The sequence below is a fragment of the Rutidosis leptorrhynchoides genome, chromosome 1 (genome assembly GCF_046630445.1).
Source record: "Rutidosis leptorrhynchoides isolate AG116_Rl617_1_P2 chromosome 1, CSIRO_AGI_Rlap_v1, whole genome shotgun sequence".
Classification (NCBI taxonomy): Eukaryota; Viridiplantae; Streptophyta; class Magnoliopsida; order Asterales; family Asteraceae; genus Rutidosis; species Rutidosis leptorrhynchoides.
The window spans coordinates 215708684-215726981 of record NC_092333.1 but is presented as its reverse complement, the minus strand read 5'-3'; the positions used below and the strand labels follow the sequence as shown (position 1 = coordinate 215726981).

Here is an 18298-nt window from a genome sequence, read left to right as displayed (position 1 = left end):
AGGGTTTATGTTATACCTTTGAAGATTCAAGATAATTAACAAAGAAAAGATGAACACGATGAAGATGGAAGATCAAAGCCTTGAAAATCTTGAAGAACTCCTTGAAGATTCTTGAAGAACACGAAGAACAAGCTTGAAGATCCGAATACCACAAGAGAGGGAGAGGGAGAGATTGTTTTTGAGAGAGGATTTTGGTGTGATTTGTGAATGAGAAACTAGGTGTTTATATAGTGCAAGTATTAGAGTGTTAGTCAACATAAGGATGTTCTAATTAATGATTTTATTTTGTTTTATAATTTTTAGTCAACAATAGGTGGTACTAGTTTATAATTAGTCAACATAAGGATGTACTAGTTTACACTTTATTTTTAGTCAACATAAGGATGTAAGATTTTTTTAGTCTCATTATTATTACTATTATTATTATTATTATTTTTACATTTACTACATGATAAGTATTATTTTCTTTTTACTAATTCATGACTTGTATATATTTAGTTCCCAATTGTTTTATTATTTATATAAATGTCACTTTTTATTTATTACTTATAGGTTATTAGTTATAATATTACATAAATGCATAAATTTTAATTAGCAGTGAGTGTCGACTAACAGTTTATTATTTTCATCTTTTATTAACTTGTCAATTTTTGTACAAAGTTAATTAATATGTTTTCTAACTCTTAACACTTAACAATTGTTGATTAAAGTTTAATCATTAAGTTTTAATTATATTGTTTGGGCTTTTAATATTGGAAAAATATAGAATGGAAAAAATGAGGGTCGTTATATCCTCTAGTTACCACCACCACTTTTTTGTCGCCGCCATAACCACCACAGTTTGGAGACCACCACTACCGTCCCGCCGACCATCGCTCTCGTGAACAAATCATCAATTATTATTCCATACATAGTGAACAAATCATCACACATTACCTATTCTAGGACTATAAAGATGTCAAAAAACTATGGATTGAAGAAAAAGCTATGGAATTGTGCTATTTAGAAGGAAAACAAGAAGACTATTTTTGTTGGATATGTAGAAAACAAAGAACGGTCTTATGTTGAATTTTTCTAGAGTTTCTGTATATTGTTTACATTTATTTAATATTATTGTTTTTCATTACCTGTAAAAACAAGAATTGTGAACTCTTGTATTCAATTTCAGAGTGAAGAACGTTATAAATTTCTAGTTTTTATTATTATTATTATTATTATTATTATTATTATTATTATTATTATTATTATTATTATTATTATTATTATTATTATTATTATTATTATTATTATTATTATTATTGTTGTTGTTGTTGTTGTTTATATTTATATTTAGATTTTATATATTTATATGTACTATTAATCTATGTTTATGTTTATCGTAACATGTATACTACAATATTATATTTTACGGAGTACTTGTTATTACTCGGTATTATTTATGTGATAATAAAACAAGCAGATGTAACATTTAAATAAAAAGTAAAAATAATTACTCCATATTCTATTAGGGGTAAAGTAGTCAATTTTATCATTCAGACTTTTATTTAGCATAAGAAGTAAATAATATTAATCAATCATTGATTACCACATATAATCATTCATATATGCATAATACCATCTATATTCATTTAAAATTTAATGCTAAAAAAAGTAAACAGCTTACAGCCCCACCTTGAACACAAGCCTTGAAGTAATTCATTCAAACTTTAATGGTTAATGGCGATGCAAGAATTAATTCTGTTATAAAAATAAGAACAAAAACTAATGCAAGTTACAATTCTTCATCGTGATCGTATAATTGCACATGCTAAAGAGCATAAATGTGGGATCAGTGATAAATTATTACTCAACAAGTTTAAGGGACTAAATGTCCAAATTTTCAAATGTCCATGTGACACTTTGTACTATGTCCTTCTCTAGAAAACACTTCCGAGTGCCGAAGGTCCCATTTCTAGATACACTAGATAAAGGTATTTAACTAGTAAGAAAAAAGTGGTTCGTGTGTTTAAATTTAAGCTTAACTGTTTTATAAATGTATTTGAAATGGTATTGCCTTAAGAATTGAGACTTGCTATGGGAGCTCTTTACAATTGTGAGTACAATTCAAGCCTCATCCGTGTTAGAATTTGCACCTCTTATCATAGTCGAATTAACATCATTCTCGTCACATATAGAGTTTTCGATGAAGGTAATTTACAATATTGACTTGTATAATGTGGATTTAATGAGTTTTAATAAGAATACATAATTTAAATATGCTTTCGGATTTACACCTTTTACAAAAGTATATTTGTGTAAATCAATATTTAATATTATAATTTAAAAATCTTTTGTTGACGACAATTTTTAAAGTTGTCGTTGGTATGCAGTAAATTATTGTACATGGCGGTTACATGTCACTTTCATGATGGAAGTTAATGGATTATAAACAAACTCTATGCGTGTTCACGACAATTTTAAGACTTGTCGTTAGAAAAACCGTTAATGTTATTTAAATTTAAATTTAACTTTGAATTAATTAATATTAAAAATTAAAATGGTAAATCATCCACAAATAAATAATTTCATTCAATGGTCAAGTTCTACTTTTCTCCCCCCTCCCATTTTTATAATAATTTTAGTCCATCACATAAATAAAACAGAAACCCCAATCCTTTTGAAGCCTGGCCTTTGCCCTTTGAGAGCTACAAATTTCCCATTTTTCACTTCCTTCAACCAGACACAAACCCCCCTCTCAATTTCACCTAAATCAATTAGATAGAGGGGCAATTAATCTTGATTAAAGGGGCCATCCCAAGAACAACCCCACCAACAAAAATATGTAAAGTAAGAAGAAAAAAAAATAATAACAAAAATTCATTCATACCCATTCCAAATCTCCATTAAAAGACTACTTTTTTTTTTCTTCAATTACCAGGTTTGGTTCTTGGGAAGATTCCAGGTTTGTTTTCTGATTCCTGTGATTTCTTGTTTCTTTTTCTGAGTTTTTTATTTTTTTCTTGTTTTTTGAGCAAGTACTTTTGTGGTTCAGTTTTTTTAAAGAATTTTTGTAAGAATTTGAAATTAAAAGTACTGATAAAGCCCTTGAATTTTGATCAGTCCCAGCTTAAGTTTTCAGATCCTTCATTTTGACCAAAAAATTGATTTTCTTGTTCCGCGAGATGAAGAGAACTTAATTTGACCAAAAGTTTGAATTTTTTTATAAGGGTATCTAAGATTCCACAAATGCATATTGTTTAATTCAATTTTTGTGCATAAAAATAATATATTTTTTTATTTTTTTCTATTCATTTTCCTTGTCGAGCTCTGTATGATCAACCAGGTTTTTTGATCACAAAGTTGAAAACTTTGTTTGATTTTGTAGTTTATGATGGCAATAATCAATAGGGTTTTGTTTATTTTGCTTAGATCTATACAAAACAGATTGTATTCAATTGTTTTGAGATTATAAATATAGGAAGTATAATATTCTAATTAAAATTAATGAATTTAGATGGAAGAAGGAAGTGAGTCAACAAGATACTGGTGTCATGAATGCTCAAGGGCAGTTGAAACCATCACCGAATCCGAAACAACCATCAAATGTTCGTTATGTAACGGCAGTTTTGTGGAGGAAATGGACAGTATCAGGACTGATAATCACAACCACAATCATCACCATCACACTGGTGACTCAGATTCTGACCGTGCGCTCTCGTTGTGGGCCCCAATTTTGCTTGGAATGATGAGTAATCCTCGCAGGCATAGGAGATTTAGACAAATCGAGTCTGATGACAACAATGAGAACAATAATGAGGGGGGCGAGTCGGAATTGGATAGGGAATTGGAATCGATTATGAGACGAAGACGAAGGAGCTCTGCCATCATTCTACAACTGCTTCAAGGGATTCGGGCTGGAATGATAACTGAATCCGATAATAGTAATAGTAACGGAACTAATAATAATAGTAATGGTGATAGGGAAGATGGGGAGAATAATAATAATAGGGAACGGGTTATTTTGATAAATCCGTTTAATCAAACGATTATTGTTCAGGGTGGTGGTGCTGGTGGTGGTGGTGGCGGAAATTTGTTTGGTTCTGGTGCGTTGCAGAATCATCCGCTTGGGTCTTTAGGTGATTACTTTGTGGGACCGGGTTTGGAGTTACTATTACAGCATTTGAATGAGAATGATCCGAACCGATATGGGACCCCGCCGGCTCAAAAAGAGGCGGTGGAGGCAATGCCGACGGTGAAAATCGAGGAGGATTCGGTTCAGTGTTCGGTTTGTTTGGAAGATTTTGAAATTGGGAATGAAGCGAAAGAGATGCCATGTAAACATAGGTTTCATGGGGAGTGTATTTTTCCATGGTTAGATCTTCATAGTTCATGTCCAGTTTGCAGGTATCAAATGCCATCTGATGAATCAAAACTTGAACGGGAACGGGAACATAACATCAATGGTTCCGAACCTGAGAATGGAAACAGTGAAGATGCAAGGCAGTTACCGGTTACACTTCAATGGCCTTTTAACAGCTTGTTTTCATCGACATCGGGTGCTCAAATTATGAACCCTACTTTGATAATTAGCCCATCGGATCAATCAGAGTCGGGCTCAGGGTCAGTGTCAGGGCCGCGGGTTACAGAAGTTGATGAAGGTGAAGGTGAAGGTGAGAGTGGTCAGAGGGAAGATGATCATTGAAGTCCTGCTGTAAGTTTTCTTCACTATGTTTATACACAAATGAATATAAACGTGTACATAAATCGGTTACACTATTGTGTTATATTGAATTAGAAGGCTTGTATGTACCTAATTATGAAGGATCAGACGCCTTCTTGAATTTTTCCCAGTATTCTTGTAGATTACTACTTGAGCTATAATCTTACAAGACCGATTTGTATATCATTTGTATATTTATGATGTATTATGAATCTTAATGATTTAGCCATAGAAAGATAAAACTTTTGCAACTAGTTCGATTACGCTAAGCGCATAGCAACAAACATGGAACCAAATTGACTCGCTAACATGTAGAAAAGTCTCAGTTTATCACTGCAAAATCCATTGACCGACCCTTTACCAAAAGGGCAAAAAGGTAATCTGTCAAGTACCGACTAACAAATAATTTATTAGTTTAAGAAAGCGACCCGGGATTTAGGAAGAGCGTGAAGCTGATCACTTGACGGTGACAATCTTGATTACAGACGAGGTTCCAATTCGGTGTAGAGCCACGACTGCATCACCTTCCTTGCCAAGTCCTATAGTTTTGGCATGTTGCAACCCAAATTCGATTGCTTCTTCGGTTGACTCGTTGTTTGAAGCTTTTCCTGACCCTGCAAAGAAAACTGGAACCAAACCGCGAACAATGAAACTATGTTTAGCCGGGGCTTCGTCACTGGGTGGAACCGGGTCAGTTTGGACTTCAGGAACCACAACAGACAGGATAGGAATACGGGGCCGGTACTTAGCCACTAGTTTAGCTGTAGTTCCACCTCTGGTTAGAACCAGTATGAAACTAGCCTTTGATGTGTTGGCAGTTCGAACAGCAGAAGAGGCCAAGCTTTCGAGTGGGCTCATGGGTACGGGTGCGTTTGCAGTCATTGTTTTGTAAACTACTGAATAATCGATTGTGCTTTCTGCTTCCATGCATATCTTAGCCATGGTTTGAACCGCTTGTTCTGGGTACGCACCAGCGGCTGTTTCTCCACTGAGCATTACACAGTCTGTGCCATCGAGGACCGCGTTGGCGACGTCTGTGGCTTCTGCACGAGTTGGTCTTGGAGATTTGGTCATTGACTCGAGCATTTGGGTTGCAGTTACAACAGGCTTTCCTTTTAGGTTGCACTTGTAGATCATAAGTTTCTGCGCTAAGAATATTTTCTCGATCGGTATCTCCATCCCCAGATCACCACGAGCCACCATGAAAGCGTCAGTGTTGGCTAGGATTTCATCAAAATTTGAAACCCCTTCTTGATTCTCAACCTACCAAAACAAGGGAACATATATATAAACATACCCATTTTGACCCATTTTACCCTTCATATAACCCTGCACATTTTGCAACCTTTTTAACAGTAAATGACCAAACATACCCATTTTGACCCATTTTATCTACTTTACCCTTCACACAATCCTGCTAATTTTGCAACCTTTAGAAATAGTAAATGACCAAACATACCCATTTTGACCCATTTTATCTATTTTTACCCTTCACATAACTCTGCTCATTTTGCAACCTTTAGAAACAGTAAATGACCAAACTGATATTGATATAGAAAGAACTTACCTTTGATATAAGAACAATGTTTTTAGCATGTTCGCCGAGAACTTTCCTAACCTCAACGAGATCGGAACCTTTGCGTACGAAAGACAGAGCAATCATATTAATGTTATTAGGAACACCCCATTTAAGGATATCTTCTTTGTCCTTTTCGGTCAAAGTTGGGAGGTCAACAATGACACCTGGAAGATTAACGTTCTTGCGTTCGCCAAGTGTCCAACTGTTCTCACATCGACAATGGACCAACCCCTTCTCGGTGTCGCAAGAAAGAACAGTGAAAGTAATAGTTCCATCTGAGCAGAGTATGGCACTACCTGGTTGAACATCATGAGCCAATTTTTTGTAGCTCATGCATATCATATTTTCATCACCTTGTATGCTGTAATCGGTTGAAATGGTGATCTCTTGACCTTGCTTCAGTTGTATAGGTTTCCCGTCTTTCAAAAACCCTGTTCGAATTTCTGGACCCTGAAATGTTTATGAGAAGCAAAATCAACAGTTGGCATGCCTAATCAAAATAGGTTCAATTAACAGTCTTATGTCCAAAATCTGTGGAAACATAAATAATCGTAATAAATGTATCCTTTCCATCTAACTATCTGGACAGTTTTACTGTTGCTTTTGTTAAAAATTTAGTACTTGCAAATTAAGCTAATAGCAAGAGATTGTGTAAAGCAAGCTGTAACAAATTGGCTATCATGGGCATGTAATCCTAATTTTGCTTGCCCTCAGTTAACCTATTTGTACTTATATTATCTTAATTTTTTTTGCCAGAGGTTATTTAATGAAATCTATACCATCCAAGGTAGCCGAGTGGTTGGGCCCCTGACATTTTTGCAAGATGTTTCAGGTTTGAATCTTTGGATGGTCAGGGAAGGGTTGGAAACAGTCAAAGAGTATTCCTGATGGACTACGTACAGTAGAGTATGTGGTCAGATTACTCGCCCTTCTCTGATAACCCGAATAGAGAAAAACTTACAACTTTATACTGTTCAATAAGCAAGAAAATTGCAAAGTCCAGTGTCAGGAAAGAAAAAAAACTTAAACTAAGAAAGATATATATTGCATATAAATACCAAGAAAGATCGATACAATAATATACGCTAAAGGAAACATGTAAGCTACTTGTTGATAAGAACAAGACACTCAAGAATCTGTTTCTGTTTAATTACTAAAAAGGTTAAGCCATGAATGAAAACTACAAAAATATAAGTATGAATATGGTAAACTTTGTGAAGTTGGGAAATGAATGTAATAACTTATACCAAATATCACAAACAAATAATTGAAAATAATTGAAGCATATGTTAGTCAACATGTGTAATGGATTATGAAAGCAACATATGACCAACGATAACCTACCAAACTATGCCTCCATTCCAAACTGATGTTAAAAAAAAAAAAAAACAATAACCTACCATAGAAAGAAGTCTTATTGTATGTTTTATGCATGTTTAATAAAATACATAAACTCACTTTCTGAATAGTAACCATTATAGCTAGAGCATCTACATGATAGCTATTTATCCATGTGCCAATCGTACATATAATAAACTCATTCAAATCACATCTTTAATATATGTTATGTCTAATAAATTGCTAAAAATGTGTTTACATGATATTAACAATCAATATAAACCCTACAAAGTAATTCATACATCAATTAAATTGATTCATGTATGCATTTTTATCTTTTAGATAGTCTCATGAAATGAAATATTCAACGTCAAACCATAAACGGTGAGACATCTAAACGTGCAAATCATATAATAAAATTCCGATAACGAGTTCAAAATTCATTTTCATTATAGTTATAATTACAGTTATAGTTATAGTTATTATTGATATGATGCTAATAACAACGAAATAAAAAAAACTAGCGTACATTTATAACATTGTTTAGCTGCAAATCATCAATTACAGAATATATATTCATAAAAAATATCATAAATATAGATGACACACAATAAATCAATATGATTAAGTGTCCGTTATTACAAACATACATATACAATTATACAATTAGATATATGTAGAGAATGCGTAAATTATAATGTGCGTGGGAATTGAACGTACTTTTGTATCGAGCATGACGGCACAAACAATACCGGTGTTGTTCATTGCAGTACGGAGATTATCTAGGGTTTCCTGATGATACTCATAAGATCCATGTGAGAAATTGAAACGAGCAACATTCATACCTGCTCTCAATAGTTTTTCAACCATCGGAATAGATCTGGAAGCCGGTCCGAGAGTGCATACGATTTTCGTTTTAGGTCTTTTCCAAGATCCTACTTCCAAATCAGTGTTTATTTTATCCATTTTTAATTTGTTTGTTTCCGATGAATTGATTGATGGAGAATGTGTGTTTTTGTGTGTGTAAAATGGAAGTTAGTTATTTGGAAAGTTAAATGTGCAGAATATGTGGATCAACGGATTGAAAGGGACGTAAAACTGAATTGGAATATAACTGTGCACCAGAACCGGGAGGTTACTCCCCCGTATTATGTGTATGCTTTCATTTATACTCCTTCCCTCTCATATTAAGTCTCTCGAACAAAAAACACACGGTTTAAGAAAATGTCATAAAAGTACAATATTTTCTGTTTACTTTTCACTTTTACCTCACCTTTTCTTCCTCCTTTAATCCTATTCGCATACATTAAGGACATAATAAAACTTAAGCTTCTTATTCTTTTTTATTAATGAAAGTGACTATTAATCTCAGACATCTCAAAATGAAATACTAGACTATTAATATGGACGAAGGGTATCATAATCATAATATATCAATACTTAATTTAATTTAATATTAAAATTTAATAATAAGATCATTAAATTAAGAAAGAAAAATTTTATGCATAAAAAATGGTACATTAATATTAGTGGGCTAGTAAAAAATAAAGGAATTTTTTAATGACGGGTGTTAATAAGAACTAAATTAGGTAGAAAAAGATTGTATATCTTGCTAGTTGATTGCTAGTTGAGAGTAGTTACAAAAGGTGATTGGTTATTTCTAACGTACAAGTAATATATGAATATTTGCAGTGGCGATTTCAGGATTATAACTTCATAGGGTCTTGAATTTTTTTTCAGTACCAATTATATTTGAATGATATTTTATAACTAGTTTACCTTTAAATAACTACAAATTCGAAAAATATATGTTGCCCGAGTAGTTAAATTTGGTAGTGTTTAAGACTCGCGCCGTCCCATATTAATAGTCTAGTATTCTATTTTGGGATGTTCCAAATTAATAGTTCACTTCCATAAATAGAAAAGCATAAGAAGCTTAAAATCGATTTGAATATTACAGATATGTTAATGGTTTCTTTTCAAAAACCCTAGCCTCCTCCGATTTTTTTGGGGCGATTCTAGGCGATCTTTTCCAAGATTGATTTTTCATCGTCTCTTTGCAAGTTTTTTCACCTTGATTTCATCTGACAACTAGGATCACTGCTAGCGATTGTGGTTATGGGTAAGAGTTCGGGAGGCGTTAAGAAAAAGGCTACGAAATCCCAAAGATTTAAATAAAATTCATAGGTTTATCATAAACAATAAAATTCATCATTTTGATAGACCACAAGATTTAAATATAGTACACCTATCTCGTGTACAAAATCATTTTTCATAATGTTTAGCAGAGTAGGTTCGTATCCTTTTCTCGCCCGTAGGTTGCGTCGCGATTTTTAATAACCGTACACATATCTCGTGCACAAAAATAATACACATAACCTGTGTATAAAAATCATTCTCTCAATACATAACATTCACTTTGCTTTCATAGCTTGGCTTGGTAACCGACCTTAACATATAATGCGCATCAATAATATCCCCAAAAACAGAACATCTCGCATGTATAATATATAAACTTCGAAGTACTAAACACCACGCCCACTAGCTCTTCCGTCTAGTGAACATTCTGGGTGAGGGTGTTAAACCCGGTAGCTACCTTTAGGATTCGCGTGAATTAGGGCCATACCCGTTTTTAATTCTTAGGTTACCAAGCAATAATAATCACGGGAAATATTCACAACAATTAGTGGCAATTATCACGTCCAACTAATTCAATCATAATCAACAGAACTTCTGTCTGCATAATAATTCATTCGAGGAATGTTTTGCTTGTGTGATATCGCGTCAAACATTTATAAAAGCATTTCATCTATTCTCAGTTCAAAATATATTTCAAAAGCATTTAATAGAGCAGTTGTAAAAAAATAGCGCATGTATTCTCAGTCCTAAAAATGTAAAGAGTAAAAGGGAGCAAATGAACTCACTATACTATATTTTGTAGTAAAAATGCATATGACGACATTGAATATGTGTAGGGTTGGCCTCGGATTCACGAACCTATATCATTTGTATATATATTAAAACATATAATCGTGATCGAACAAATTTTTATATTATTATTAATGATAATTTTTATATTAATAACTTATATATTTTATTATATATTCGTTTTGTATATTTTAAATAAAGTATTTATATAGTTAAGTTATGGTTATTATATTTATTTTTATATACATAATCTTTTGTTTACAAATAATAGTTATAGTAATTCTAGAGTAATATTGTATTAATAATAATAAAAATGATAATAATTATAATACTTAATATTACTAATTAAGATAATAATGGTTATGATTTCATTAGTGATAAAAATAATGATATTAATAATATACTTATATTAATAATAATGGTTCTAATATTTATAAACTGATAATAATACTAATATTTATGAAAATAATAATAATTTGTATTATTTTCACAATAATAATAATGATAATAATTATAATCATAATAATGATAAAAACACTAAAATGGTACAGTTATTAATAATAATTACATTATTAATACTTTATAATAATACTAACAATAATGATATTACTTACTAATACTTAACTATAATAATAATTGTTCATGCATATTTTTTCCAAGGGGAAACATACACACGGACATCAATGCGAAAGGGTTTTTTTAGGCGTCAACGTCGTTGATCTCCGGTCTGGTTACCGTGAATAACCCGTACCCGAGATGATGATCTCGGGAGGGTGGCCAACGAATTGCCCGCCGATCGATAGTCGGACCCTATCGACGGCAAAGGGAGAAAAAAACCTACAAGACCCGTAGGTAAAAACCCTAGAGTTGCGATCGTGAAGACGATCGTGGAGAATATCCGGCGATAACTGCCGTGTGCTTTGCGGACTTTTGGTGGCGGCGTTGCGGTGTGATCGAATGATCGTATGAGATGGTGCTTTCATTGAGAGAGTAAGAGTTGTATGCGATTGGGAGATTGTGAACTTGATGTAGGTTTTGCCCCATATTTATAAATAGGAATTAGGGTTAATTGACTTGGGGCCCAAGTTAATTGTGTAGACCCTAATTGGGTTAAACCCTACGTCATCAAGTCCCCCAAGTTCGGTATGATATTTTTGTCAAGTATCGTATCGAACTTCTCATTATGCTGCGGAAAATAAGTTCACATGACTACATGAGCCTGCGCAAACAACTGTGCGTAAACCCGTGAACAGATGCGCAAAGAACCGCATGCAGAGTGCGCAGGGAAACCGCGTGAACTACCATGCGTAAAACCGCATGAAAATTGCGTCTAAAGTCGCGGACAACTGTGCGCAAAGTGTGCGTAACCTGGACAAAAGCGCGTGGACAGTTGCGCAAGCGCGCGAACATCTGCGCTAAATATTCATGTACTTAAACCGCATATAACGAATTAAAAGCTCAATAAGAAAAGACAAACCTTCTCAAACCGAACGATAGACGGTAGAAACACGAGACATAATGCATCGTGTCCCACGGATGGGGCCAAATGTTCATGCATATTTTTTCCAAGGGGAAACATACACACGGACATCAATGCGAAAGGGGTTTTTTAGGCGTCAACGTTGTTAATCTCCAGTCCGGTTACCGTGAATAACCCGTACCCGAGATGATGATCTCGGGAGGGTGGCCAACGAATTGCCCGCCAGTCGATAGTCGGACCTATCGATGGCAAAGGGAGAAAAAACCCTACAAGACCCGTAGGTAAAAACCCTAGAGTTGCGATCGTGAAGACGATCGTGGAGAAGATCCGGCGATAACTGCCGTGTGCGTTGCGGACTTGCGGTGGCGGCGTTGCGGTGTGATCGAATGATCGTATGAGATGGTGCTTTCATTGAGAGAGTAAGAGTTGTATGCGATTGGGAGATTGTGAACTTGATGTAGGTTTTGCCCCATATTTATAAATAGGAATTAGGGTTAATTGACTTGGGGCCCAAGTTAATTGTGTAGACCCTAATTGGGCTAAACCCTACGTCATCAATAATAATAATAATAATAATAATAGCAACAATAATAATAATAATAATAATAATAATAATAATAATAATAATAATAATAATAATAATAATAATAATAATAATAATAATAATAATAATAATAATAATAATAATAATAATCATTTTCATATATTAATAACAATAATACTAATAATAATAATAACCAAATTCATAATAATAACAATGATAAAAATTAAAATTTTAGTACTAATAATAATTGTAGTGATAATAAAATTTTAGAATGGAAAACTACCTTCCAAAGCCACTTTTAAAAAAAAATTGCATCGAACCGGGCTTGAACCCAAGACCACTCGCTAAACCCGAAACACCCCAAACCAATACTCTGGATCTGTTTTTCTATTCTAATACATAACCTGTATATATATAACTCGTTTTTCTTTTTCCTCATCTTCTTCCTAAATTAAATTGTTCAGAGACCAATCCATCGTAACAGAGGTTTAAGTGCTTAATTTAAAACTTGTAATTGTATTATAAACGACCCAGAATGTATTTGAATTGAATTACTTAATCATAAAAAAAATGTTGAACCTGCTGTTGTCGAAAAAACAAAACTATGAACACATAAATCAATTTCGACTTTTCGGACGTTATTAGACTAAGATCTCAACATGAAATTCATTGTGAATGACTCATAGAAACTCTATAAATTCTCAATTGATTCAGAAACATCAAACAGAATGCGAATTTTAAGATGAACACGAAGTTTGACTTTTTTAAAATTAAATTTGACTCAAAAATTAGAAGCTGATAGGAAGAGTGGAGTTTTGAAACTTTTCAGATAGTTGGAATGAAAGATTTCTAACCATGTTACATTAATGGATTTTGGAATTTAATAAAATTTTAAGTTTTGAGCAAAAATTGGCACGAACAGGGCAGTCTTGTGTTATTCCCTCTTTTCTTTTTCCAAATCACGAATTGCAGTGGATAATTATATATAATGTGATAGATAATTGAAGTAGAAAACATGAGGTGATCATTTGAGGTCGACTTGTAACGATTTAGACAAGAAGTACATAATTTTTTTCCAATCAGACAATTAAATGAGAAAAAAAAATAAAAAAGGACTATCAATTATTAACAAATTTTGTTTGTAATTGCTAATTGAGATCGTCTGGTAGCTACTCTAGAGACAGAAACAAAAATCCAGTACGTTTTGATGTTTACCTGAAACTGATTCCCCTTTTGATTTATATATTCGCATTAATAAATAAATAATTAGGTAGATTAAAAATAATAATAATAATAATAATAATAATAATAATAATAATAATAATAATAATATAATAATAATAATAATAATAATAATAATAAGAATAAGAATAAGAATAAGAATAATAATAATAATAATAATAATAATAATAATAATAATAATAATAATAATAATAATAATAATAATAATAATAATAATAATAATAATAATAATTATTATTATTATTATTATTATCTAAATAATTATAATAATTAATAATAATTTTAACAACTATATTAATAATGATCAAAAATGATATTATTAGTGATTTTTATGATAATTTGTATTATCTTTATGATAATATTTATAATGATTTTTAATAATATTGGTAATTATAATTATAAAAGTAATAATATTAATAGTAGTATTACTCATAATGACTAATAACTTTTAACTTGCAACTAAATAATAAATTTAATCATTCTTATAGTAATATTTATATTTTAAGTATTTATTGTGAATTTGTGATAATCATAACCTTAAAAGAATTTTATTATTTAATATTACTAATATTGATTGATATTAATAATAATGAAAATATTAATAATGTTAATAATATTAGTAATTAAATGTATCCAATTATATATATAATATTAATAATACTGATATTAATATTATTAATAAGTAATAGCAACTATCTTTTAATTTGTAAACATATTAATATTACATATTACTAATTATGTAATATTTAATAATTACATATAATACATATAATATTTATATCCTTTATATATATATATATATATATATATATATATATATATATATATATATATATATATATATATATATTCTGTTATACATATCATAATAATTCTTTATAAAAATTCTATATATTTATATATAGCTTTATTTTTAATACTTATTTTCTTATCTTGTAAATTATTTTACATATTTAATTATAATGATTTAATTTATATTTTATAATTTCAATTTAAGTATATATACTTACATTTATAAATATATATATATATATATATATATATATATATATATATATATATATATATATATATATATATATATATATATACATATACATACATACATATTTATTTACAAACAATTGTTCGTGAATCGTCGGAAATAGTCACAGGATTACTGAATTCATGAAAACAGTTCAAAATTTTTGAGACTCGGGATAACAGACTTTGCTTATCGTGTCGGAAACATATAAAGATTAAGTTTAAATTTGGTCGAAAATTTCCGGGTCGTCACATTTTGCACGTGCTTTGATCGAAATCTCGGCCGAGCAAGAGATGAAAGAACAATTACGTGTGGCTATTCCAAGTCCGGGGGGGAGGGGGGGGGGAAACGAAAACAATAAGTACTATAAGAGTTGAGCTAGAATGGACGCCTCCTAGGTGCTCGGTATATGAAATCTTTGGACATAAAGATGCACAATGTCCAAAGCATGTAGCGGTTTCTACTGTAGTTGAGAATAAACAGGTTGATGAAGATGGTTTTGAGATTGTGGGGACAAAAAGCAAAATCAGTAAGGACAATCGGCGTACGGTTTCATTTGCTATTGGGAAACCTAAAATAAAACTTGTGTATCATCCAGTTAATAAGCAATAGCCACCAGTGACTAATCAATCGTCGAATAAAGACAAAGACAAAGTTGAAACAAGTAACTCATTTGGAGCATTGAATGATGGGGATGATGGTAATTTTCTTAGCCCTACTCTCCAAGTTTATCCGGATAAAGCTCTTATAGATGAAGAAAGTGATATAGAAGACAATGATAATTATACGGGTATAGTTGGGGACAATGATACGGAAGGTGCAAGAACACCTATTGAAAAGTTTCCTGATGAATAGTTTTGCAACATGGAATATTCAGGGGTTGAATCGCATCCTGAAACAGAAAGAGATTCGTGAGGTAGTTTCTGGTAATAATTTATGTTTTTGTGCCATTTTGGAGTCTCATGTTGATATTGGTAAATTAAGTAATGTTTGTGCATCGGTGTTTCATCAATGGCAATGGACCTCGAATAGTTCTATGTGTAGTGGGGGCACCAGAATCATTATGGGATAGGATCCGTTGATTATTAATGTTATTGTGATTCATGCTTCAGATCAGGTTATTCATTGTCTATTCCACTTGGTGCGAGAAGATAAACGTTTGTATGTGTCTATTGTGTATGCCAAAAATTATTATATTCATTGCCGGCCTCTATGGGATAATTTGTGTATGCACACTAGTTTTGTGGGTGATCACCCATGGGTGTTAATGGGGGATTTTAACGTATCTCTCAGTCTAGATGATTCGACAGCAGGGAGTTCTCGAGTTACGCTTGCAATGAGGGAGTTTCATGATTGTGTTGATCATATGAGAATGAGTGATGTTTCTCATTCAGGACTTCATTATACATGGAACCAAAAGCCACATGCATCGGATGGTATCTTGAAAAAGATTGATAGAATAATGGCTAATGATGTTTTTATTAATGATTTTTCGAATGCTTATGCAGTTTTTCTTCCGTACCGAATTTTTGATCATGCTCCGGCGGTGTTAAAACTTCCTTCTACCTTTATTGCCTGTCCTAAATCTTTTAAATTTAGCAACTTTATCATGTATAAGGAGGGTTTTGATGATGTCGTTTACCGAGGTTGGAGAAGAGTCTTAATTGGTCATTCAATGTTTCAGGTGGTTAAAAAGTTATGTGATTTAAAGAAACCTTTAAGACGATTGATGTGGCAGCAAGGTAACCTCCATACTCGTGTTGTTAGTCTTAGAGCTGAACTGGATGTTGTACAGACTCAACTTGATGTGGACTCTATTGATATTCGAGAAGATCATTGCCATCTTCTCCATGCTTATAATGATGCTGATAGTGCGCATAGCACTACCTTGCGCAATGCACAAGTGTGCTGAAATCTGCAATGCACAATTGTGCTGAAATTCGCAATCCGCACAAGAGTGCAAGAATCCGCACAAGAGTGCATGAATCCGCACAAGAGTGCAAGAATCCGCACAAGAGTGCAAGAATCCGCACAGAATCCACACAAGAGTGCAAGAATCCGCACAGGAGTGCAAGAATCCGCGAATATTCTGAATACTATAAATAGGGAGCTTGGCCTCTCATTTATAGGTTGTTGTGTAACACCCTGTTTTTGTTTCTGATTTTGCAGTAGGTCGGGACGCCGTCCAGATAAGAGGGACGCCGTCCAGCAACAAAAGGTGGGACCCCGTCCCGATAGGGGGGACGCCATCCAGCATCAAAAGGTGGGACGCCGTCCAAAGTTTGGGACGCCGTCCAAACGGTCTGTCGAGCCAGCTGTTTTAATTAGTTTAAAAGGGGGCAAAATGGTAATTTTACTTAGGTGCCAGTTTGGAGCCTTCAAGGCTGATTCATTGATCACTTTGGATCATTTCTCACCAACCAAAAACACTCCCAACATTATCTAGAGAGAGAGGAGAAGTTCTAGAGAGAGAGAGGTGGATTTGGAGAAGAAGGAGTCGGATTCTCGCAAAAGCTCGGGTTCTAAAGTTGTTCATCTCGCTCCTAGCTACGTTGTGGCAGCATTGGTAAGCTCAAACTCCAAATTTCATTTATTTAGATTTGATATTCAAGTTAGGGTTTTGAGCTAGTTTGTTGAGAAACCCTTTTAGATGATGAAATGGGTTTATAGTGACTTGTTATTCTTGTCACTTGGCGGGTTTTGGGTCGGTTGACGATTTGGCCTTGATTAGGCTTTGATTTAGAGTTTAATCACTTGGATTAGTGATTATGGAAGTGATAGAACCCTTTTTGGGTGAGTTTGGTTAACTAATTTTGAAATGGGTCAAAAGTAGGGTTTTTGTGTCAAATGGGTATGACACGTGTTTAACACTTGTGTTTGGGTTTAATAGGTGTGTTAGGACCATTTTCACTCGTGTTAGTGATTATTGGTTAGTTATGGCGCGGTTTGTGCTTGGAAGTGCATTTGGGTCAAAATTGCACTAAGGGTAAATTGGGTTGGTTTATAAGTCAACCCTAATTGTGTTGTTGTATTTGTGATAATGGAATATGTACTTTTCATTGGCGCGTGGCGGTTTATTTGGAAGCATTCATCAAGGCGACAAGGTGAGTGTTAATATCCTATATGCATATGTATGTGTAGGATGGGTGCGGGTCGGGTGAAGTGGTTCTCGGTTATAGAGCTCACTTCACATATAGGTGGATTTGATGGACTTGCGTTTAGGTCCAATTGGCACGGTTGTGCATTTTGGTTGACCACCTTTGGCGAGGTACATGTTTTGTGTGTACGTTATCACACGTGTTTGTGATGTGGAGTATATAACCCCAATGGCGAAGGGTTGATATTGTTGTGATGTGGATAACCCCGATGTGGTGGATTTTGTAATCCCGTGATCGTGGGTTTTGAATTGGAGAAGTGGTTCTCGTGTAGTTCGGATTCATGGTGACTTGTGTAGTTCGGTCATC

General features: G+C 33.1%; 2 protein-coding genes across 2 annotated transcripts; one reads left to right on the top strand and one right to left on the bottom strand.

Moving 5' to 3' along the window:
* The first annotated feature begins 2666 nt into the window (after positions 1-2666).
* Positions 2667-4922, top strand: LOC139868231 (E3 ubiquitin-protein ligase SIRP1-like). The gene is made up of 2 exons (XM_071856564.1): positions 2667-2941; positions 3494-4922. Exon 2 carries the CDS (start codon positions 3494-3496, stop codon positions 4679-4681), a length of 1188 nt encoding a protein of 395 aa, XP_071712665.1. The 5' UTR covers positions 2667-2941; the 3' UTR covers positions 4682-4922.
* Positions 4923-5155: 233 nt separating this feature from the next.
* On the bottom strand, positions 5156-8582 carry LOC139868225 (pyruvate kinase, cytosolic isozyme-like). Its single transcript, XM_071856559.1, has 3 exons — positions 8337-8582; positions 6267-6728; positions 5156-5962 (listed from the first exon to the last, which is right to left on the bottom strand). Exons 1-3 carry the CDS (start codon positions 8580-8582, stop codon positions 5156-5158), a joined length of 1515 nt encoding a protein of 504 aa, XP_071712660.1.
* Positions 8583-18298: the final 9716 nt, after the last annotated feature.